The 13,146-nt window shown below is 35.1% G+C and overlaps 1 protein-coding gene across 3 annotated transcripts in view; it reads right to left on the reverse strand.

The window, feature by feature from the left end:
* PARP8 (poly(ADP-ribose) polymerase family member 8) overlaps positions 1 to 13,146 on the reverse strand; it is a 196,041-nt gene that overhangs the window by 84,083 nt on the left and 98,812 nt on the right. For all 3 annotated transcript variants that reach the window (XM_061393566.1, XM_061393565.1, XM_061393567.1), the window contains 4 exons: positions 11,706 to 11,743; positions 3,458 to 3,547; positions 2,830 to 2,900; positions 1,119 to 1,196 (listed from right to left, as the gene is read on the reverse strand). In XM_061393566.1, coding sequence (XP_061249550.1) covers positions 1,119 to 1,196; positions 2,830 to 2,900; positions 3,458 to 3,547; positions 11,706 to 11,743 — 277 coding nt within the window. The remainder of the gene's footprint in view (positions 1 to 1,118; positions 1,197 to 2,829; positions 2,901 to 3,457; positions 3,548 to 11,705; positions 11,744 to 13,146) is intronic.

Below are 13,146 nucleotides of genomic sequence, written 5' to 3' on the forward strand. Positions count from 1 at the left end.
TTCTTAGGTTCAGATACATCTGGTATAATTCATTATGCTTAAAAAATTATTATCTGACTACTTTGATACGAAAACAATGCCACTGTTAAGATGAGTGAAGTAAATGGCAGATAATCTGGAAAAACTTCTAGACTAAGAAAAGAGCATTCACTTCCCCTCTGTAAGAATTAGTGGTGTAAACAAAAATCAAAACTAGAAGAATTATTTTAAATACTGTTGAAGTGTTATCTGGTTAAAGAATCTTAGGAAAAATACCCCATTTCTAGTCAGGCATTCCTGGAGAGAAGAATTCTAGTTTTGTTCATGTCCACCGATACCTCTACTGCTTTCCATATGCTTGATAGACCAGATTACTAGTTTTTGATTCCAAATGAATAAATCTATTTGCGTTCTTTACATAATAACAACTTTGGCTTTAAAGCATCTCTTTAACAAATTACCTTTCCATTATTCTATCCAAATTACAAAGCATATTTGATCAAGTTTACAAAAATAAAACAAGATACCTTAGACAGCCATATCCTAAAATCGAATGCTCAGTTTAAAATTTCAACATTATCCTAGAAAAATATAATGAATTATTTCGTATACTGCATGCATATGCAGCGGTGCCATTTCCATGTGTATAATTTATGATGTTTCTTCGTAACAACTGATCAACACTTTACATTCGTATAGAAGGAAAAGGAAGAGAGTAAATACAAATAATGAAGATGCTCGATAATAAGGGCCCATCAATTTTTATAAAGGTTAATCACCTTCCATTGAAAACAATCCATGCTTTTATTAGTGTCACCATTTCAAAACACTGAGTGAGCACAACATGCTTGATAGATGTAACAGTTAAAAGCGTAATAAGATGCTGTCTGCAAAATATCTGTAATGAAGGCAGATGACTTCAATGTAAATAAATGATTACAGTCAAAGAACTGCAAAAGCAACCTTAATTTCTGAAACTATATAGAGAATGAGCGACAGATAAATTATATGAATTTCCTTATTAGTTGCAGAGCGCTGTGGAACCATAGGCCTTTCGGATGACAAGCACAGATTTCTGCTAGAGCTTGTGCGGTTGTCTCTGCCTTGGAGCGGGTGTCAGGAGAGCCTCGTGTGCTCACCTGTCCTCCGTAATAAAATTCTTCCGAATCATTGTCTCCTTCAGAGTCTTCCTCCACTGTGCTATTCTGTCTTGACTCCTTAAAATAATAAAGTAAGAAGACAATTTTAATGGTCAAATTAGCTCTTCCTCCTTCGGAAAAAAAGGTAACGAATGGACCTAAAAGGTAGGTCTTGTGTATACCATGTGAATTTTAAATAAAAGCATTCTTGGTGCAATGCAAACCAAAAATGAAAGATAGTAACAGATAAGTTTTGTGGTGGGTGCATGAAGCTCTATGTCCCTGGTCTTTAGTTTTATAATTTAATATTTGATGTATATAAAAAACTATGTTAATCAATTACAACTTTGGTGTTGTTCTGATAAAACATCTGACAAGCCCATACTGATTCAACTTTTTGTTAAAAAATTCCTCAGCATTATTTATCCCAGATTGTTCTCACTTTCACTGCCAACTCCACATAATGATATGAAAGAAAGGGCACTTTGAATCTAATAATATAAAAATCAAATTATGCATATACATACAAATACATTACAAAGATAACTTTCAGTGTGTAGAAATTATTTGCTTTAAATTTCAATTTTCAAAAGGATATTTACTTAAATATACTTGATGAGTTTCTAATTAACTGAACTGTATCTGTCATGTGTCTAAAGTACAAATGACAAAAATTCATCTAAAGTAACTATTCCTGTCCCCGGGCCCTGTTAAAATAATTAAGAGAAAGGTAGCTGCATTCAGACACAGGAATCTATTAACTTGATGTTTTGTGATCATCCCTAAATTTCTAGACCAAATTTCAAATTATTAAAGAAAACAAAACAAAAAACCTAGAAAAGGGAATGTAGGTTTTATAAAATATAGTTTTTGGTTTTAGCGATGATAATGCTAAATTAGTGATGCTCACTTTGGCTACTGAAGTGCAGAATGAATGGTATAACACTAAAAGGAAAGCAGGGTGGCTTTCAGTGCATAGTTTTTGTTTTATTATAAGATTACTTGATCCTTTTTTTTTTCTTTTTTGATGTGAACCATTTTAAAAATCCTTATTAAATTTGTTACAATATTGCTTCTGCTGTTTTATGTTGTTGTTTTTAATGGCTAAAAGGCATGTCCCCAAAATAGGGAGGCGAAGTCTTAACCAACGGACCACCAGGGAAGTCCCAGTGTATAGTTTTAAAATCAAAGAATTGTTGATCCCACCATCATTTTGTTGGTTTAATGTCCCAGTATTTATTTACAGGTTGAAGTAAATTTCCTAAAGGTTCTATTGTTCTTTTAACACTGGCAAAAAAATAGTAAGATTATACCCAAGCTCTGTGCTCCTTTAACTAGAAAGACCATCTTTTACAGATAAAATTTTAAAGATCTCATCAAAATTCTGTATACCACATACAGTCGTTCTAACTATGCTACGTAAGTGCTCTTCAGTCAACTACGTTATTAAATGAAAATACAGAAAATAAGTTAGGTTTTGTACACACCTTATTTAGATTTAAATCAGATGTTCTACTACTTTAAAGGTAGTTAATTTTAGGATGCTATCTTTCCCGTACATAAATCCCTAAGCCAGCAGCATGAACTTCATTCACTACATGCAGTCTTAATCTAAATAATGATGGTATTAACCACAAATACATGGGAAATTTCAAATACATCTATACTGTTTTGAAGAAATATAATAAAACATAAAATGTAATTTACATACCTCGCCATTTTCCTTCTGTAATTTGGATTTTATGGATAAGCAACAGTTAATGTCATTTGTCTTTCTTAATTCTGAAATATATAATTAAAGGATCATTTTAGTTTTCAGTATACTATTTACCAAACATTTATAAGTTTCAGTATAAAAACATCCAAAGATGATTCTTTTTTTGCAAGAGAATTAAGAAATGTTTTGAAATTATCTTATGTTAGAGAATTATACACAAACTATTCTGATTTTTCATTGCCCATAAAATGTGGTCAAACTAAAGTGGCCACAGTACAAATTCCGTCAGCTCTCACTATATATTTCATGGAATCTATGTTGTGTTATGTTTTTTAAACTTTTAGTTTGTCTAGCAGTATTGTTATGCATGAAAATATTTTCACAAGCAAATATCAACATAATGTGTTTAAACGGGACTTTTTTAAAGTACTAATTTATGCATTTAAAAAACTGTTGAGAGACAAACTAGTGATGTTAAATAGAAAATTTGCATAGAGAACCAGGCTTATAGATTCCAAAGATAAATATCTATTATATGGGTTAAAAGAAACCAAAAGACAAAGCTACCTACAATCAACAAAATATTAACCAGGAACGTAAGAAAACAGTGTATTCCCATTACCTGTTGCTAGTCGATGAAAAATTACTGGAATTGGCTCTGTAGTAACTAATACATCTTCATCATTTTCTGAACTTGACACATATGTATTATCTGCAAAAAAATATAGACAACTAACGGCATAGTAACTTGAAAAAGTACAACCTTTATTAAAAACAATTAAGGAATAGTGCTACATCACTTCCAACACTCATGAGGTACTATTATTCTGATTTAATCTGGAAAAAAAATGAAGGAAATTACAGGTTTACTTGCACATTAATAATGTGCAAATTAATTATAAATGTTTTCTTTAAAAATGCTTGTATCTCCTGGAGAAGTACAGACTTTGGATAGAGACTATTCAAACATATCTCTAACATTTCATGCAGTAATGGATCATTTGAAAGTGACTGGTTGCCTCAACTCATGGAAGAACATCCTTTGAAATATTGGTATAAGTCTGTGGTAATATCTGGGCTTCCCTGGTAGCTCAGCTGGTAAAGAATCTGCCTGCAATGCAGGACACCCCGGTTCCATTTCTGGGTGAGGAAGATCCCCTGGAGAAGAGATAGGATACCCACTCCAGTATTCTTGGAATTCCCTGGTGGCTCAGATGGTAAAGAAAATGCCTGGAATGTGGAAGATCTGGGTTCTATCCTGGGGTTGGGAAGATCTGGAGGAGGGCATGGCAACCCACTCCTGTATTCTTGCCTGGAGAATCCCCATGGAGAGTGGAGCCTGGCAGGCTATAGTCTAGGGGTTTGCAAAGAGTCGGACATGACTGAGCGACTAAGCACAGCACAGCACGTGATAATATCTGGGGCTTCCCAGGTGGCACAGTGGTAAAGAATCTGCCTGCCAGGTAGGAGACATCAGAGTTGCAGGTTCAGTACCTGGGTCGGGAAGATCCCCTAGAGGAAGAAATGGCAAACCACTCCAGTATTCTTTCCTGGAAAATTCCAGGAGGAATCTGGCAGGCTACAGTAAAAGGGGTCACAAAGAGTCAGACAGGACTGAGCATGGCACACGGCACACACATATTGTAACATAATACACAGGTGCTATATTTTTTGCTCACTGATGATTACAGGGCATCTGTGACACAACTATTTAACAAAGAGTTAAATAGACCATTAAATAATGGTCCTAAAATATGCTCATCAATGATGTATAAAAATGTAAACATATATATAAAATGAAAGCATAAAATACATCCAACAAATAATAGAAGGCTGCATCAATTTCTGCTAGGAGAAATGAGTGTTCAGATGACTTATTGAATACATGATAAAAGATCTTGAGCCAAGTTTTCATAATATTGTGTCAGTGCAGTGAGAGCTATCAAGCTAAGTCATTATTTCCAAAGATACATCTGTACTGTTTTTAGGCCTTGAGGAGTGAGTAAGTGAAAAGTGATATGTATTCACAGTGTAGCCACAAAAGACTCTCAAAGTTATACAGCTGTAAGTTATTTAGGAAGGTGAGCGGTGATGGGGGTGGGCTGGACTTGGTTTGCCTCATTACTTTGTTCTCATTGTTCTAATTACAAATTCTTATTTCTTTTTCAACTAGCATCTAGGAGGGTGTGATATTTCTATGTTTATCTAGTGAGACCCCAGATTAAGAAACAGATTTTATATAAGTTTTAATTACTGTCTTGTTATATTAGGTGAAACTTTGCTTATCTGAAGTCTCTTCTGTTAGTAAGCTCACACGTTCAATTGAGGATCAAAAGCTGCTCTTAAACCCAGTTTTTAAATTTCTTAACCCTCATTCAGAGCCTCACGGACTCAAAGTTATTTATATGGAATCAATTTAGTTGGGCTTTCCCCATGCACAATGGATTCCTTGAAGCAAACCTGTGAAGAAAAAGAGGATTAAAACAACAGAAGCAACAGCTAACCACCAACCAGAAGGGAAGATACAGAAAAATCTGTAAAGTGGACACAGTATCATGGAATATTTGGTGTCATGGAATGAGGAGGTTTTTGCTAAAGCATCAAGAGGCAAATGAATTAGAATTTTCTGTTTAAGAAAACAAGGAAGTGAATAATTCAATTTAGAGGATCAAATGGCTTACTGGAAGTGAGGTGTGAGTCAAGAGAAAATAATTTGGTAAATAAATGTTGCATAATACTAAAAGACAGGATTATGCATTCAACATAACATTTTTAAAGAGATTTTCTATTGGTTTGTATTTTGATTAGTATTTAAGCATCAGAACACTTCCCATTTCTGCTTTTGGCTTAATTTACCCAAACCAAAATGTTTTCAGTTTCAATGGATAACAGTATCCATTAAATCACCATTACAATACAACAGGCCAGATCACAGAGGAATATCCAGGTCAAGAAGAGAAATGCAGGAGCAGACAAAGCACTTCAAATCTAGACTCTGCTACCAATTAGCTGTTGATCTCTTTAAATCTAAGCCACGTTCTGCTCAGTTATAAAATGAAGAGGTTTGCTGATGGGGTAGCTTTGAGGAGCATCCCAGCTGTCTGAATGAATTCTGTGTTTTCTTTTGCTGTTGTTGTTTAACTAACTATTTTTAAATCTTCCTCAAACTATTTTGACACCTGTAATAATACTCATCTTTGTTTAGACATAGGAAAATAGTACACAAAAAGGGTAAACAATGCATTTAAGGTAACAGAATGAGTCAGTGACAGACAGAATGCTTTCAAGCTCAAATTCCTTCTCTGCAAGTCTCCTACTTGAGTTTAGGGCTGACAATTTCTTTTCTTTCTAAAAGCTTCTGCCTCAGATGGTAAAGTGCCTGTCTGCAATGCAGGACACCTGGGTTTGATCCCTGGGTTGGGAAGATCCCCTGGAGAAGGAAATGGCAGCCCACTCCAGTAGTCTTGGCTGGAAAATCCGATGGACGGAGTAGCCTGGTAGGCTACAGTCCATGAGGTCGGAGAGTCAGACATGACTCCACTTTCTTTTCTAAAAGCTTCTGGGGACAATTAGGTTCTTTAACGTGTACATTTTGTAGAGAACCTATGGAGATCCTTGTTAAAGGCTGTTACCAATATGAATATTTCCTTTTCCCTTCCCTGCCAGACTATGCAAGCATCACTGGAAATTCTGTGGACCGAGGACAGATGAGTAGAGAGCTATGAAAACATGTGTTTTAAACCACTGCTTTTATTCTATTTCATTCTATTTCTAATTTAAGCCATCATTCTATTATTCATTACTACGTAACTTCATAGAAATAATTACAGATAATAACTGTATTGATTTTATAACATAATCTGTACAGTTCCCCCCATATATGATATTCATATAAACCATCCAACCCAGTCAATTATCAATGTCATCCTTATTTTAAAGATGAGGAAACAAAGAATCAGAGAAATTAATTCACCCAAATTATTTAAGTAATTAAAGTTTACACATAGTGTAGTAAGTGGTGAAATTGAATCCAAACATCAATGCTTTGCTATTTTTTTAATATCAAAAAAATAGAGAAATGAGAGAATTCATACCCTCCAGTAGGCAAGCGTCCTAATTAAAGGTGGTAACCCAAGAGGAAGAATTCTGCTGGTCTGTCACAACAGAGTCACAACCTATGATTTGTAATACACACGCATGTGTGCTAAGTTGCTTCAGTTGTGTCTGACTCTTTGCGACCCGTGGTCTGTAGCCCGCCAAGCTCCTCTGTCCATAGAATTCTCCAGGCAAGAATACTGGAGTGGGTTGCCATGCCCTCTCCAAGGGATCTTTCCGGCCCAGGGATCAAACCCAAGCATCCTGCTTGACAGGCGGTTTCTTTACCACTAGTGCCACCTGGGAAGCCTGATTTGTAATAAAATTAACTTTAAAAAACAGCAAATTGTCTACAGTATAAACTCCATGAAGAAGTACAGATAACCAGAAGGCTGCTCTATTTCTTCACTATTTTGAAAAGCCAATATATATATTTAATTTATATACATGTCATTTTGTACACCTAAATCTAAAAGACCCTCTAAATTTTCATTTTAACAAAAACAAACTATGAAATGAATTTCAATAGATGGCACAGGTAACTTAAAAGGTTAAATTATAAAATAGCAAATCTGCTCCTAAGGAAATAAATAAGATGGCATAGTCTTGAATTGGGAAGATTATGTTGATACACGTTCATAGGATAAAAAAAAAAATTCCGTACTGTATTTTCAAACTTAAATGATAAGATAATCATTAAGCCATAAATTCAGAAAAAGTTGGGGCAGGGGGAAAGCCTGAGGAACATTATCAGAAGGAATTAAGAAAAGTACTATCAAGATTACTGAATTTAGAAATTAGAAGTGACATAAAAGAGCTATTTGTTTGGAATAATTTTTAAAATAGACAAACATCTTAGAAGAAAAACAAAGGGGGGAAAGACAAAAACAAATATAAAATAACATATATAAGGAAGGGGAAATAATCACAGAGATGCAGATTTTTAGATTTAAGATTGAACACTATTAAAAAAACTTTTTGCTAAAAGAAATTTGGACATTTCTCCAACATAGTGAACTTTCAGGAAGAACACGTGTTAAAAAATGGCTAAAGAAATAGAAAAAAAAAGAACAGATCACTAATCATGGCAGAAAAATATAACTGCCCTAGAACAATCTCTAAAAACATACCAGGCTCAGACAGATTTGCTAGCAAGTTTTATCAAATGCCAAAGAACAGTTTAATCTCTTCAGCAATTTGAAGTCTTTAAAAACAGAATATATGACAAAACACACATAACTCTTATAGAGCAACATTAAAATATCTGCTAAAATAACTTGTCACCTTTTGTTCAAAGGAGAAATCATATATGATACTGCATTTGATGCCAAACAAGAATTGGATAAATTGTAAATATTCATTCTTTAAAAAAAAAAAAGCTTGGTAAATGAGAAAAGAAATGATACCTGCTTTTCTGAAAGCGACTAGAAGCAAGCTCACTAATTTTGAGAAAAGGAGGGAAGCTGCCAACTTTCATATCTATTATTAAAAATCACTCTGGAAGTTCTGGCTAGTGCAAGAGGAGAAAAAATACAGGTATGAATACTGGGAAGGAAAAGTAAGCATATAATTTTTATATAATATTTTATATATATATATATATATTTATATGAAAAACCAAGTGTAGTAACTGAACTCCTAGTACAAATAACTAGAATTAAATTTAATAATGGGGGAAATATCATAGTAATATTCACTTTGAAGAAAGCTCCATAAAAATACTGCTACTACTTCTTCTCCAGAAGTATCTTCAGAAGTGACAGGAATCAGAACTGAATTAGAGTCTTGGTTACCAGCAAAACTACACAGCCTTGGGGGATATTTAGCCTCTCTCAGCACACTTCTTCACGTATAAAATGTCATGATAACACTTGTTCTGTCTATACATAGACTATATTTAGAATAAATTCAATCATGTATATAAAAATACTTGGTTCTATCCCCAAATTCGCTGATCCTCTCTCTCCATCTTCACGTTTTTATTTATATTCCTTTTTAATAAACTAAATTATATTGGAAATTCACTACTAACTTGCTTCATGAATAAAATTCAATTTTAAAAAAGCACCAATGATAACCAATACTTTATTTTCAATTTTAATTTCTGTATACCGTAGTTCCAAGTGGGGCTCTTGTATGGTGAGGAAAACCAGAGTAATACCGCGTGGCCACAAGAGGGAGCTAAATATTTGGTTCACTTAATTAAAGGCACCATCATATTTCCTACCCTACAAAATAATTCTCTTACTGTCTTCAACTGGGCTTTGATTTGTGGCATTATTTCTATCACCTTGACTTAAAAGTCCTGCATCACACATGGCTGACATCTCTAGAAGCTACCTCAGATGAAACACATAATAATTATATTTACAATAAAAACTTGAAGGCAGGAGGAGAAGGGGACAACAGAGGATGAGATGGTTGAATGGCATCACTAACTCGATGGACATGAGTTTGAGCAAGCTCTGGGAGTTGGTCATGGACAGGGAAGGCTGGTGTGCTACAGTCCATGGGGTCGCAAAGAGTCGGACACGACTGAGCAACTGAACTGAACTGAACAATAAAAAAGTAGGGCTTTTATTTTCCTAACTTTAAGCAAACATTCAGCATCAAAAGCATACTATATCATAAGGGAGAGGGCTGATTGCAAAATCATACAAAAACTTTTTTTCTTTATATAGTTCATGTCTTGGTTCTTCCAGTAGTATCTGCCTAGAATACTTTTGATACTACTATTAAAAATAGGTATATATTTAATAATGAATAACTCTCCTTAAAAATTGCATAATAGTTTTATAGAATGCTACACTTTCTATATATATGGAGAAATATATGGAGATCATAGCAAAGTAACAGTAAAGGAATTTGTGATTTATGAAAATTATTTTAAAATATTAAATTTGATTTTACAAAAAGGTTAAATGCAGAATGTAAATTGCTACAGGAAATACTTAGGTTAAAAGATAAAGAAATAAATTTTACAATATTCTGACACCACATTATTAACTAATTATTTTTTTAATATTCAAAATACATATAATCAAAATTATAGCAATCTACTCATTTTATATAGAAATTATGATCTCAATAATGCATAGTAAATGAACAAAATAGTTAGATTTAAATAGGAATTAGAATTATGACTTTAACTTGTAACACACATAGGTCAGTTTGGTAACCATCAGATTTTATTAGGAATGAATATGGAGTAAAAAGTATATATATGAAGTATAAGCAGATAAAATTTGCTAATCTTTCCTACAGTGTATGATAAACAATAGATTCCTGCATTATACTTTTTGGGGTAAACTGTATGCTTAGTTGTGTCTGATTCTTTGCAACCACGTGGACTGTGGTCCACCAGGCTCCTCTGTCTACGGGGATTCTCCAGACAAGAATACTGGAGTGGGTTGCCATGCCCCACTACAGGAGATGTTCCCAACCCAGGGACCGAACCCATGTTTTCCGCATTGAAGGATTCTTTAGCATCTGAGCCACCAAGGAAGCCCAAGAATACTGGAGTGGGTAGCCTATCCCTTCTTCAGGGAACCTTCCTGACCCAGGAATCAAACCAGGGTCTCCTGCATTGCAGGAGGAATCTCTACTAGCCGAGCTACCCGGGAAGGCCTAATCAAGACGGTTTCAATCTTCTCTAAGTCTACAGTCTCATGCTCTTACTCAAGATAAAGTTATACATATCATTTGTGAGAAAAGAACTACAGATAAACAAATCTTGTTCATATCTTGAAATTATCATGACAAATGTTGGCAAACACATCCTGGGCTCTGGTGAGACTACAGTGAGTCCAGAAAGTAAGACTGAACATGGCCTTGAAGACAGACACTGGTTTGATGCATAAAAAAATGAATCTATTGTGATCTTACATTCTGCTTTTTATGCACAAGTGTTTGTGGACCTAGTAATCGATTTCAGGACACACAGGGAGGACGGCTGTGCATATGTAAGAAGCCTAGTGCAGTCTAGCGGTGCGTCCCCGGGCTCTGGACTATTGGGTTCTAATTACAGCTCTTCTCCTTAATGGCACTGTCATCATTCATCTGTAAAATGGGGACATTACGGTAACTATCTCAGAGGGCGGCTGCAAGAATTGTTTAATTATATATACACTTAGAGAAGGGCTTCCCTGGTGGCTCAGATAGTAAAGACTCTGCCTGCAATGTGGGAGACCCAGGATTGATCCCTGTGTCAGGAAGATCCCCTAGAAAAGGGAATGACTATCCTCTCCAGTATTCTTGCCTGGAGAATTCCGTGGACAGAGGAGCCTGGAGGGCCACAGTCCGTGGAGTTGCAAAGACTAGGACACAACTGAGCGTGTTATCACATATACATACACTTAGAGAAATTGAGAATGGCCTGTCATTTTCAATTATTACTATTACTTTTAGCTATTGTTTTAGCTGTTGCTCCTACCTATTATTTTTAGGTTATGAAAAACCAAATGATTTCCCCAAACCAACAACTAAACCAGTTTAGAGAACCTTTATTTTAACCATAATGAGGTAAGTACATAGGCTGACACTATCATATGGGCTTAAAGAAAGAATAGTTTTCACAGGGAAACTATTTTGATTCTGGACTGCATCTCAGGGTAAGACATGTACCTAGCAGGCAATCAACAGAATTATATCTTTAAGTCTTCCCCTGCCAGTGATTCACCCCTGGATATATTTAAATACATTTCACATCTCCAGAAGAAAAAATATTCAAAGGAATCATGGCATAAATATTTGTAATAAAAAGAAGAAAAACATACCTGGGTAATCTTCAGATACATGTACTGAATAGGATACACTGTTAAAACAAGGCAGGGCGGGAGAGAAAAGACAGGCTCAAGTTACTACTAAGGTAGACATGCTTTTACACAGTAAAAACCAACCTCAGGTTACTCATTAATTTATACAGATACAAGTATAAACAGAAATCAAGATGGATTAGAAAACATCTTTGATAGTTGACACAGGAATCTTACAGATTTTTTAAATACATGACATAGTAATATAAATCTTTTGTGATACTTTTTTTAGTATAGCTAGGTCTTTTTATCTCAGCAGTGTCTAACATTCAGTTCTTTATAAACATGTGCATTGTTTGTGTGCTGCTGCTGCTGCTGCTAAGTCGCTTCAGTCGTGGCCGACTCTGTGTGACCCCATAGACGGCAGCCCACCAGGCTCCGCCGTTCCTGGGATTCTCCAGGCAAGAGTACTGGAGTGGGGTGCCACTGCCTTCTCCGAATTTTGTGTAGGTTTTATCAAATCATCTTTTCTTACCAAAAAATGAAGTATTCTCCCATGTAGTATGGCACTTAAGGATCTAAACATTTATTTTTAATATTGCCTTTTCATAATATGTTGTGCTTTTTGAAACAGGTCCTTTACTTTAAAGAATTAACAAAATGGTGACAGTGTAACTAATAGGTATTCACAAACCAATCTCTCATCATCACCGTATATAGTAAATAAACTACCTCCTGTACTCAGAAGGATTGGGTTGTTTTAAAAATCACTTTTAACAACTCCATTCTTGGTAACCCCACTGTTTCTATGTATTTATCTCATGACACATGGGGATTTGTCATACTTTGTTTATTCTCCTTTATCAACTAGATTGCAAGTCACTTGAAATTAAGGTCCATTGATACTTGTATTTTCAGCACAGTTATCTAGGCTAGACACACATGCATGATATTCAGCACATATTCAGTATTAGCTTTTTGGATGGATCAGTGGGGCTGCCACTTGTCACAGAAAAGTCAAAACTGAGTTCAAGTTCAGCCAAAATAACTACCTGTTCAGACCAAAAATTATCAATTGTCTTTGAAGAAACTTACAGAATACAGAGCCTATATAAAGTATCATTCACCAAGTCAATACAGTCCAAATTACTCGACACATTAACAAATAAAAAAAACTTGAGCCTACTTCAAGAAAAAAATTTGACTCGTCTATGAGATTAGCCCTCAATAATGTTAAAACAGTAAGTATGGTCCGGGAGTTGGTGATGGACAGGGAGGCCTGGCGTGCTGCGATTCATGGGGTCGCAAAGAGTCGGACACGACTGAGCGACTGAACTGAACTGAACTGAAGGATGGGAAGGAAAATCTAATCTCAAGAAGAAATAAATACAAAGAGACGATCAGGGTCTTGTGGGACGCTAGCAAAATAGCAAATATTTTATATAATCGGAGCTTTAGAAGA

Source organism: Bos javanicus, chromosome 20 (genome assembly GCF_032452875.1).
Source record: "Bos javanicus breed banteng chromosome 20, ARS-OSU_banteng_1.0, whole genome shotgun sequence".
Lineage (NCBI taxonomy): Eukaryota > Metazoa > Chordata > Mammalia > Artiodactyla > Bovidae > Bos > Bos javanicus.